Source organism: Microcebus murinus, chromosome 10, assembly GCF_040939455.1.
Source record: "Microcebus murinus isolate Inina chromosome 10, M.murinus_Inina_mat1.0, whole genome shotgun sequence".
Taxonomy (NCBI): Eukaryota; Metazoa; Chordata; class Mammalia; order Primates; family Cheirogaleidae; genus Microcebus; species Microcebus murinus.
The window spans coordinates 45,010,087-45,022,342 of record NC_134113.1 but is presented as its reverse complement, the minus strand read 5'-3'; the positions used below and the strand labels follow the sequence as shown (position 1 = coordinate 45,022,342).

The following is a 12,256-nucleotide window of genomic DNA, read 5'->3' as shown; positions in this document are numbered from 1 at the left end:
ATTGTCCTGTACTGCCTGAAGTCCTGTGTCTGAAAACTGTTGTTAAATATATTTTGTCTGTTTTTAAGGTTTTTTCTGTGTTTGTAAGGGGAAATTCTACTACTGTTCCATCTTGGTTGGAAATGGAGGTCTTACGATTGCATTTTTAAAAATTATATTTTAGTTGAGAAAATGGATGTAAACTATTCCTGATAAAGAGGATAAGATTTTGTGTCAATATTCAGAAAAGACTTGGATGCTTTCTGTTGTATAAAACAATGTATAACGTGTAATACTATAAAAAATAAATTCTGATTCTTATATGTATTATCATAGCCCTGATTCTTTTTAACTTAAAGGGAAAAATAGGACTATTTCCCTGAATTCCCTTCCTCAATATTCTTAAAATCTAATAGGCCCATAAATATAGTGGTCATTCATTTTCTCAGCTATGAGGTAAGAATTTTACTAATTAGTATTCCTTATTCAAAAAAAATCTGTGTTATATAACAGAGAGTAGTATGTTATCTCTTTATTGTTTAATCTGGTTCAGTAGACTAAAGACTTACAGTAAATGTGCTAATGAAATTAGAAAGACATTTTATCAAGGAAAAAGAAAAGTAAACACTTTTCTTATTATGGCCAGAAATGCTAAGTGATACTGCTTGGGATATATGAAAGTTTTTTTGTTTGTTTGTTTGTTTGAGACAGAGTCTCACTCTGTAGCCCTAGGTAGAGTGCAGTGGCGTCATCATAGCTCACTGTAACCGCAAACTCCTGGGCTCAAGCGATCTTCCTGCCTCAGCCTCCTGAGAGCTGGGACTACAGGCATACACCACTGTGCCTGGCTAATTTTTCTATTTTTAGTAGAGATGGAGTCTCACTGTTGGTCAAGCTGGTTTCTAACTCCTGAGCTCAAGTGATCCTCCTGCCTCCACCTCCCAGAGTGCTAGGATTACAGGTGTGAACCACTCTGCCTGGCCAGGGTATATGAAATTTTAAACATCATCTTTTCTACCAGGATAAAGGCACTGTGATAAGGTTAAAAGAATGTGATTTTTATTTATTATTATTTTTATTTATTTATTTATTTTTCACCTCAGACGACCCACAAGGGAAGGAATGTGATTTTTAGAGTGAAGAACCCTGAGTTTGAGACATTATTCTTCACCTTCTGCCTATATCATTTTGGGCTGATTATGTAAAATCTTTGACATTGTTCGTATTTAGGAATGCTTTTATTTTGAAAAAGCATTTCAGTTAACAAATACTGAAGGAATGAGGAAATAGAAAATCACCATTAGAATGCTCCAGTAATAGGTGCCGTGGGCAATATTCATAGATAACTGCTATAATAAATATCATTTGAGGACAAACATGTATTTGCATGCTCTCAAAGTTCTTCTCAAAACATTTATTATTTAACAAAGGGGAAACAGTAATTTACAATGGAGAAAACTGGTAGATACACTATCTGAATCATGATCAAGATTAATGTCACCTGTAATAAGACACTAATATCATATGCTCTTATATATTAGAATGTATGCAATGTATGCATCATATATGATGCACTTGAGAAGGGCATATCACGTCTGTGGTAATGTGGCTTTAAAAATGCATTATTTCAATCTAGTTATGAGAAAACATCAGACAAACCCAAATTGTGGGACATTCTGCAGTATGTTTGACATGACATCAATGTTGTGAAAGACTGTGGTAAAGTCTCAGACTGAAGAAGACTAAGGAAACATAAACCTAAATGTAAGGGGTTGGGAATAGAGGTATTGTAATTTTAAATAGAGTAGACAGGGGAAGTCCTCACTGAGATGAGTCAGTACTTGCAGTAGGTGAAATAGGAAGCCATGTGAAGATCTAAGGAGAAGAGCATTCCTGAAGAATACAAGTGCAAAGGCCTGGAGACAGGAGTATGCCCTGATGTATTTGAGGAACAGCAGGGAGATCAGTATGGCGGGAGAGAATAAGAGAAGGGAGATATGGTAACAAAGGAGATTAGAGATAACAAAGAGTAAGGTCATGTTGGAGGCCTTAGTAATGGTGCAGGTATTCATTGTAAATGTGTTTTCTCTCTATTTCCTTTGATTTATGGTGTTCCTTTATTCTTAGCATCAAATGGGTAAAGTATATAAGAGTATAATGTGTAATATCTAACATCTAGCACTTTGTATAGTAGATGGTCGTTCAGTGATTATTGAATGAATTTATATGGCAAGATGTTTAGAACTATTTTAAAGGTCCCTGTGTTCCCTTGCTGAAGGAATACTTTCATTTTTAATTGCTTTCTGTAATATAATTCTGGATTCTGATATCCCTGTGTATTTTTTAAATGTAAAGGTTTAAAAATAATTTGTTACCTTCAATAATATCTATGCTATGGAATAAATGTTGTCTTGAAATAATTAAGCATCTATTTTTATTACTTTCAGTAGTTATAATAGAATCTGTTTCTCTTTGAATCAATCAATAATTCGCTTTTTATATTACCAAAGATTCACATTTTTATTAAAGGAAATAAAAATCACATATTTCATTTAAGTCCTATATTCAGATTGATTTGTTTTAGAATCTTACTTTAAATTTTTCTCTTTATCAACTAGTTTAATTAAAGTGCCAGGTTATTCCAATGGAGGGGTCCTTATTTTCACTCCAGGAATATACTCATACCAAATTACTTCTAGTTTTTAAAAGTTCAGTCAGTGGTCCACTTTTAGGAACTTAAATACAACATACAGACCATCTTTCATTCTACTGGTTGATGGTGTTAACATGTAGGAGAGCATTAGATTTAATATTGAATACTGAAGGGAGCAAGAAGGTATAAAAGGGCCAGATAGGCAAAGTATTTGAACCTATTGTCATACATATTTTCATGATGGCCAGGTAAGCCCTGTTTGCATTTTCTGAAAAAGTAAGTGTGCAAGTTTACACATACAGCCCTGCCATTTTTTTTTTTTTTTTCATTAGAACTTTGAATCAGTCTGAAAGATGATTCTGTATTTGGGGAATAATGAAGAGGTGAACAGGGAGTCATAATGTTGAAACTGGACATTCAGATCTTTATAGCATGATTTCCTTATTTTTCAAAGAGCAGAAGAATCCCATCGTTTATCATGTTCTGGTTGGACTCCTTTCTTATCGTTTGCTGGAGTTTGAACTTCAGAGCTATGGTGTCAACCCTGCTGTAATATCTCAGGGGAGCTCCTAGTGTGGGGCTGGTGCCATGGCTCACCCTCCAACCTTTCCTTCTTCACTTCAGCCTCCAGCTCTGAGCTTTCCAATCCCCAGAGTAGCAAATGTTGAAAGAAGTTGCACAGGTAAGTATGTGGTGGGAAAAGCTGGGGGGGAAATGGTACTGTCATCAATATTTTGAGGGTGGATGTGGGGCCATTTTATCAGTGAATCATTTTGTTAGGTTAGAAAGACAATGTTTCTTATAAATTATTTTCTAATAAAACTACCTAATAAATTATTGAATTAAAAAGTCTAGTGTTCTAAGAAGTCTTTTTAATTCTTGTTAGATGTGAAATAGGAAAAACCTTAAACTGACTAAACTATTAATATTATAATGCAAAGAAAGATTGTTAGTTTTTTAATAAAACGTCATATTCTTCACAATGTATAGCAGGGAAAACCTATGTTTAGAAAAGAAGCTAAGGAAAAAAGTTGGAGAAGGCATAAATCCATAGATGATAATTTTGCTACATGTAACTTGGTCTTTAGAAGGAGGCAAGTTTTAGTTTCCTTCCAAAGGCTTTAGACATGCTGTTCTCTTTCTTTAGGTTTTAGGCAGGTAGCAGTGTTTTTAATCTCTACAGGAATAGAAACTTCACACATCTTTTTCTAAGTCTTGATAGGAGGACAGGGACATTTCTACCAATCTCTAGGTTTGAGGTTAACAAATATAGGTAACAAGCAGTGAAGGCACAGTATCTAGTATGTGGTTCCAGCAGATATTTGTTGAATGAATGAATAAATTCACCAAATCCTCTCTGTGTGTGAAAGAAAGAGAGAGAAAAATGGCAACACTGTGGCATTTTCTGCTTATCTACCTTGCACTGAAAATCATGATGTAAACATTATAGGTTTTTGTTTTTCTTAAGGAATGATTTTTAGAAATAATTCTGTAGGGATGTTGCCCTGGTTCTTCACTACCTTATTCACTGTTAACTACCATCTTGCTTCTTTTCAAAAGTTTGTTTTCAAAAATTATTTTAGTTCTCCCAGATTTATACATGTGTTTCATATTCATGTGATTTGTAGATTGTTTTGCACATGACAAGACATTCAGAATTAACCCCGAGATAAACAGACTCATGGCCTATGATTGCTAAAATTTCTTCAGAGAGAGTATGTGAGCCTTGAAGAGATTGGGATACTAAGTATTTGGCATTTTATGTCTCAGAACAGGTCTTTAAAATATAGACTACTCAGCAGTTTATCTCCCTTTTTTCTCTCTTAAGTTTTAGAGTTTTTTTTTTTTTTAATTTACCAAGAGCCCTGTAGAAATACCTGTCCCCTAGCAACATAGACCATAGATCCAGTTTTTTCTCAATTTATTCCCTTTTTGCCTCCCCTTTATTAGATGCATTCTTACCCAACCCCTTTTAAGGATTGGTTTAAAATATTCATCCTCATGAGAATATTTTCTTTATGCTGGGAAGATTTTTTTTGTATCCTATATTTAGAGATTTTCTACTTTATCCTTTTATTTGTGTTTTAGAATTTTATGTCCTAATATTTAAGGATAAAATACTTTGATTTTAGGCACTATTATATGAGTTCTCAACTCTAATGTCTTATTGCTCTTAAGAGGAGCTAATTATAGTTGTTTCTTCAGTTGGTATATGATTGTGTACTTTTTTCCTGTGGATTAGCACTTTTTTGAATCATTAGAGTTTTGGTTTTAGAATGATGCACACTTATCTTTTAAAGCTTATATATTGGTGGTTCAGATGTGACTTTGTATAAGGCTTATTAGTAAAGGAGATTTTTAAGATTTTAGAAAAACCACAAAATCCATTAATCAAGTTGAAGCATGCATCAACATACTCTCCCTAGATCAAAGTCAAACTCAGACATTTTGGTAACACTCTAAACTTTAGAGAATTTGTAGACTTGCAGGGTACATATTAAGGGATAATGTACATGGTTTTTTGAAATATCATCGGAGCAAAGCAGCTTCAGACACCAGATTTCAGTAAACCATTTTTGAATTAAAAAAGAGTGACATGTTTCCCCCTCCCATCCCTAGCCCCCTGCCTCTCCACCTTTTTATCACATGTGAGCCACCCTGTTTTTTGGATGAGCCCTTCAAAAATTTATAGGAATGTACCCAATATTTCTATAACCCTTGCAAAGGACTCTGTGTCAGGATATTTACTGCTCTCTTAAATAATAATAATGGAAATGTTTATATAGGTCCCTAGTTTTCTGCTAAAGCACATTTCCAACCAGTCATAGGTTTTTTTGTGCATCTACATATTAATTGTCTTCAGTATTTGTCAGGGCTTTTATTGCTTATCTGGCATTCTGCATTTGCTAAAACTGTGAAATGAATTGCTTTATTTATTTCCATGCTGTCAATTTAATTTGATGAATTGGAAATTCTAGACATTAAAATTTATCTAAACCTTTACTTTTCTTAGATCCATCCTAAGAAGATTCATGAACTATTCATTACACATTTATTGTATGAGAAATATCAAGCCACAGTGTTCTAGAACTAGGAGGATTTTAAGTAATATTTTTCTTATATACAGAGAGATCATGTGTTTTTTTTTTTGTAAAAATTTCCAGATATTAAGGTCTTTGTTCTTTGAGGAGCTAGAATTTTTTTGTTCAATATATGTGCCTTTTCCTCCTTTATTTAATCCCATTTCTTTTAGTGTTTTTCAGGGATTAAATAAATTTAGAATTATTCATAATAGCATGAAGCAGGATAGGCAGTTCAAAATCCTATTATAAAAAATACTAGTAAAACAAAAATACCTTGGGTTACTAATACTTCAGTTTGTAGCTATATAATATTTAATATGGAAATATTCTACTTGCCATAGAATTTGGGCACATCTTCAGATATTCTAGCTCCTCGTGATTGGTTTCAAATGTCTATTGGCTAAGGCATATAAGTGTTAATGGAAATTTGCTGTGATTTTTATTAATTAGTTTCTGCCTACTTTATAGACAAGAAAGAACTGGTGCATATATGTGTATGAAGTGTTTGCTTATACTGTATATGGAATTGGGAAGGAAAGCAAAAAGTCAAATTCTGTATTTAGCAATCAGAATAAATTGTTGAAATCTCCATTAGGAAAACAGAAAGAAAGGATCAGTTTTTCTCCTCTCTCTCAGGCACTGTATGACCTGCATTTGGCACTCTCTATTCTTGATAATGCAAGGTGAGTGCAAACTCTATGGCTAGGAGTGAAAATTTAGTGCCTATGAAGCAGTGAAAAGTCTTAATACAGATGTTTTTAATGTTGTGAAATAATTGATTTTAATTGCTGGATGTATCTTATATATTTAATACTATCGTGTCTACAGTAGAACTTTATAATGGAATTTAGAGTTTGGTTATAATCATCCTAATTCCTTGAAGGGTTAAATTATGTTCACTATATTTAGAAAGTACTTAAAAATGTTAGGTTTTTTGGACTATGGAAACAGTATATATAATTTTTAATATTTATATCTACTTATCTGAAGCCTTCCTTAGATAGTGATTACTTTTTAATTGGTGTAATAGTATTCTTTTAAGCATAATTTTATTATGAAATTTATGTAACTTTCTCCAAAATAGATTATGATCAGTCTTTCAGAGATTGGCTTTTGTCTCACATACCCTTAGTAAGTCCATTCTTATTCTTCTGCTAAGGTGATCTTTTGACACACACAAATATTTGATTGTGGTGGCATACCCTCCTTACCACCATTTTCACCCAAAACAAGGATTTTTTTTCTTTCTTCTCCCCTTTTTTGAATTCTCCCTAGCTTTTCCTTTTACAGTTCAGGAAGAAAACACATTGGACTATTAGTTGTGTATTTGAGTCAGTGTACTATCATGTTAAAATGGGAGACTCTAGCAGATTGTCTGGGTTCAAAAGCCATTTCTTCATTTATCAGATGGAAGGTATCTAACTTCTAGTGTCCTTAATTTTCTCATCTACATAATAGGGTAGTAATTGTCCTTACCTCAGTGCTATCATGATGATGACACAAAAAGATAAATTTTAAAGCATTTAGAGTATCGCCTAGCACATAGAAAGTTGTCAGTAAAAGTAATTTTTCAATTGTAGTAAAGTATTTTCAATGATTATGTAAAACAGGAGTCCTAATTTAGTGTGAAAGTTTCAAAGAAGAATGGGAGAAAGGGCATGTTAAGTATTGGTATCCTCATAAAGCCCTGAGGTGGAAAATAACTTGTGTTTGAGTTACTGAAGGTGTGGCAAAGTGTTTAGTGGTGGAGGGAGGAAGACCTGTAGAGAGAGAGATTGTAAGAAAGGTTACATATGGCCTTGCAAGCCTTACTATTGATTTGGGAATACTCTTGAGGAATTTTGATCAACAGGGCCATGAAGATAAGAAATTTTTACTCTAAAAAATCACTTTGATATGGGAGAGTAGAATCTAGGGGGATACGAATAGAGTAATAAGGACCTGATTTAGGGGTGGTTTGAGCAGATTGAGTTGACGATCACACAGGGTCACAGATGGCATTTTTGAGAGAGTACCATGAACAGGAACAACTGTGAATACCCAAAATTACTCTGAAGCATAAGGTTTGTTTTGGGTTTTAAGATAATTACTGCTGCAAAGTTATGTTGATGTCAGGATCTCGGGAATCTTGAGCTGTATCCTGTATTCTGGTGAAGTTAACAGGAGATAGAAGGACGGGAAAGTAACAGAATGAGTGTAGTGTGTAATAGAGATCCATAATGAAGTGTTAGTAGAGGGAAGTCTGACTAGTTCATCACCTATATTTTCGTGCCTGGTTTCCCTGCCTATACTCTTGTCCTCTTAACCTAGCATCGAAAGTCCCACCCACTTTTCTTCATCTAGCACTTTTCATCTAGACACCTCCCATGTTGGCCATATTGAAAGTTTTGTCATTACCTGGGCTTTCTCTCACTTCTGAGCACTTATATGTGCTTTCTCTTATGCCAGAGTTTGCTGCTGCTTCTCACACTACATACTTCTACTTTTTTAAAATCAAGGCTTTGTCCAGACAGTATTACTTTTATGATGACCTTTCAGTCTGTTTCCCTTGCACAAAGTTAGATATTTTCTAAATTTGTGTTCCCAAAGCATCTATACACATTTTCATATTGTAATTGTTTACAGGTTTGTCCCCTAGCTAGCTTGTAAGCGCATTCAAGACTCGGACTGTTGCTTATTTGGCTTTTGTCTTAATTAGCACAGTTTTTGGCATAACTCATGTAGCATACTCTCAGCATGTTCATTGAAATGTGAAGGGAGACCAGTCAGGAGGCCACAAAAACTAGTCCAGAGTTTAAACTAAAATGAGGATAGGAAGAATGGTGAAAACAGACAGACATGAAAATGACTGTGAGAAAAAGGATAAGACTTGATGGATGTGCAGAACCAAGTTGGAGAAAGTAACTTGGCAAATCAATTTTAAATATCGTTGACTTAGTTTATTAAATGGTATTTCACAGATGGAAATGTCTAGCAGCACTTAAAAATATGCTTCTAGAACCTTGAGTTAAGACTGGAGATAGATTTTGAAATCAACTTGTATTTATTGACCACTCTGCGATTGGATGTATTCCTATTCCCTGGGAGTAGGATTTCATGTCTGGCCCACCATTTGCCAACATTATAGACAATAAAGGGTATCAGAGTAAGTTCCTCTCCAGAGGCCTTACTGACATATATCTGTGTAAAATTAAATATCATCCTTCCTTGGATATGGTCTGTTTTTCACCCTTTCCTATTATCTGTGTGTGTGTGTGTGTGTGTGTGTGTGTGTGCGCGCGCGCGTGCATTTTCAAGTTATATTTATAAAGTGTCTTAGTTTTGTTTCTCTGACCGTTTAAAAAGTTCCAGGCTTTGCTTCTTATTTCTTCTGTTCCTTGATTGCCATTTATCCCGCTTGCATCAGGCACTACCTCAACATTCTTTTCTGAAATTGATTAGGTTATCTGAAGCTTGAGTTTCTTATAAATTCTGTTTCTGTGTTTGTTCTGATTTACTGCATTTGGCTTTGAAATACTATGTTTAAATGTTGAGAATGACATACCTTACAAATTCATAGCTAGTCCAAACTAAGTAATAAAGGAGGAATATATTGGGAAAATCCAGCCAACTTAGTGCTTTCATTCTGTCTCTCAATTTAATTCTTTTCTCTCTGTCACTTTCTGAGGCCAGCTTTTTTTGGAGAGTCAGGCTGGTAGAAAGGATGAGTGAAGTTGTCTGTGTACTTTTCAGAATATGCTTCTTAGCTTTTGTGGAATCACAGGAAAGACAAAATGCCTTGATTAAATGTTTTAGATCTGTGTTCATAAAAGCCTTAAGAAACATTGCTTTTGCTGCATGTATATATCATATTCTTTCTTGGTAAAGTTTCAATTCGTGCTGCTTCTTGTCCTTATAATCTGGTGAAAGAGTAGAGAGAAAAGATGGTTAGTTAACAAAGTAGATGTAAAGTAGATATGACTGCTTGAAAAAAACTGACAAATGGTACACACCAAAGATTCTAAAAAATTTTATATCTAATGTAAGATGAAGTATGATTTAATTTTTAACTATAGTCATGTGTCATGTAACAATGGAGATACATTCTGAGTAATGTGTCATTAGATGATTTTATTGTTGTGTGAAGATCCTGGAATGTATTTACATAAATCTAGATGGTATAGCCTACTACATCCATAGGTTATATGGTATATAGCCTATTGCTCCTGAGCTACAAACCTGTGCAGCATGTTACTGTACTGAACACTGTAGGTGATTATAACATAGTGGCATTTTATATCTAAACATACCTAAACATAGAAAAGGTACAGTAAGAATAAGGTATAAAAGATTTTAAAAAATGGTACACCTTTGTAGGGCACTTACTACGAATGGAGCTTGCAGGACAAGAAGTTGCTCTGTGAATAAGCTAGTGAGTGAAGAGAAAATGTAAAGGCCTAGGACATTACTGTGTACTATTGTAGACTTTACAAACATTGTACACTTACACTACAATAAATTTATAAAAGAGTTTTTCTTTCTTCAATAATAAATTAACCTTAGCTTACGTAACTTTTTTACTTTATAAATGTTTTTAATTTCTTTTAACTTTTTGACTTATAATAACACTTAGTTTAAAACACAAATACATTGTACAGTTGTACAAAAACATTTTCTTTATACTTTTATACTTTTACTGTTTTTTCTATTTTTAAATTTTTTTTTCAGTTTTTATTAAAAACTAAGACACAAATTCTCACATTAATCTAGGCTTATCAAGACAGCACTAGGCAATAGGAATTTTTCAGCTCAATTATAATCTTATGGGACCACCATTGTATATATAGTCTGTCATTGACTGGAACATCGTTATGTGGCACATGACTGTAGTTTTAGATTTCCATTTACCAAATTGACTTCAGTATACATGATATAACTAGTAATTTCAATATATTTCACTATAGTGTTGACATATCTTTGAGATTGATGGAAATTGATTTTTAGGTACCCTGACTTCTCTTCCAGGAGGAAAATGTTAATACTTTATCCTTTCACGTCCCACATTCATCCATCCATTCATATCAGCTCTTTCTCAAGGTATGTCCTTTATCCAACCACTTCTCATCACCTCTACTACTACCACCACTGTAGTCCAGGCCACCATCATCTATCACCAGCCTCCTAACCCATTTTTCTGCTTCCATTTTTATCCACTCTTTAGTTCATTGCTCACAGAGTAGCTAGAATTATTTTATTTTAAATGTATGCCAAATTATGTCACTCTTAAAATTCCCCTAAACCCTCTCTTGATTTTCCATTTCACACAGAATAAAATCATAAGTCCCTCAGGCCCGCAAGGTACTACATGATCTGGCTTCTACCAGTCTATCTGACTTCAGTTCCTTCCATTCATCACTAAGTTCATGTTTCTTGAGATACTCTACTAGAGGGTCTTGCTGACCTTCTGAACTGGGTGTTCTTCCTACAGGCATTTGCTTGTTTGTTCCTTTACTTCTCTGCTTGTTTTATTCCTGGTTTCATTCTCCCTGGTTAATCTAAAATACCTTTCTATCCCATTCTCTCATTCTTTGTGTGGAATAAAGGATGGCCCCTTTAAGATTAAATAAATCTAGCTTTATGAAACACTTTTATGATTTTTCCTTCTGATTTTGCCATAGATCAGAGTTCTTTATCTCATTCCGGCACCCATCCCAGGGCTTGCATTTGGGGAAGAAAGTGGTATACTCCTGCTTCTCTTTTTTGCTGAAGTCATATAAGAATAATCAGTATTCCAATGATGTGTTTAAGCACACAAAGCAGAAATTAAGTTTGGCGTATTTATGTTCTCACTCTCTCACTTTCTCTCACTCTTTTACACCCACATACATACATTGAATCTTCAGAAAATTTGATATTGATGGCAGAGGAACATTTCTATGTTTTTCTTTGAGGCATTTCATGTTTAATTTTGCTTTCAAACAACCCTCTTTGCATGATATTAAGCACAAAAGTTTTTATGCTATACAATTAATTTTAGAGTTGGAATTCTAGGAGTCTGTAATTGGTTTTGATGATAAATGTTATACGAACAGTGTCAAAGGAAGAATTTACTTTGTATCCATTTGAGTTAATTTATGTTTGTAAAATTTGATGAGAGATGTCCTCAATGCATTTCAGATTTATCTGGAATGTTACTGAATTGTGTACATTTCATGCCAGTTTCCATGTTTATTCTTTCTTAGAATTAGAGGTCAATAGTAAAGATTCTATAAAGAAAATTATATGTGTTTTAACTTTTACAAAGCTTTAAAATCTCATATGTATTAAATCTTAATTTGCCAACTATAAAGTAATTTTTTTTGCCACTGTTTCTTTTTTGAAATTAAACTCGCTAAAAAACACTTTTTTTTCTTACTAGGGACTACTGAAGGGGTTGGTGCATAAACATGTGGGATCCTAGTCTGAAATAACATTCCCAGTTATGGAATAGCTTTCATGAGATTCATTGGAGTCCATTGCCCAAAGTACTTATGTCCTAATAAATTAATAGACTCTTTAAAAA

General features: G+C 33.8%; 1 protein-coding gene across 3 annotated transcripts in view; it reads left to right on the top strand.

Annotated features, from left to right (window-relative positions):
- CNOT2 (CCR4-NOT transcription complex subunit 2) overlaps nucleotides 1-12,256 on the top strand; it is a 97,305-nt gene that overhangs the window by 36,474 nt on the left and 48,575 nt on the right. Inside the window, exon 3 of one of the 3 annotated variants that reach the window (XM_012788742.2) lies at nucleotides 3,257-3,314. The exons of the other annotated variants lie outside the window; for them this stretch is intronic. Coding sequence (XP_012644196.1) covers nucleotides 3,294-3,314 — 21 coding nt within the window. The 5' untranslated portion in view covers nucleotides 3,257-3,293. The remainder of the gene's footprint in view (nucleotides 1-3,256; nucleotides 3,315-12,256) is intronic. 3 annotated transcript variants of the gene reach the window in all.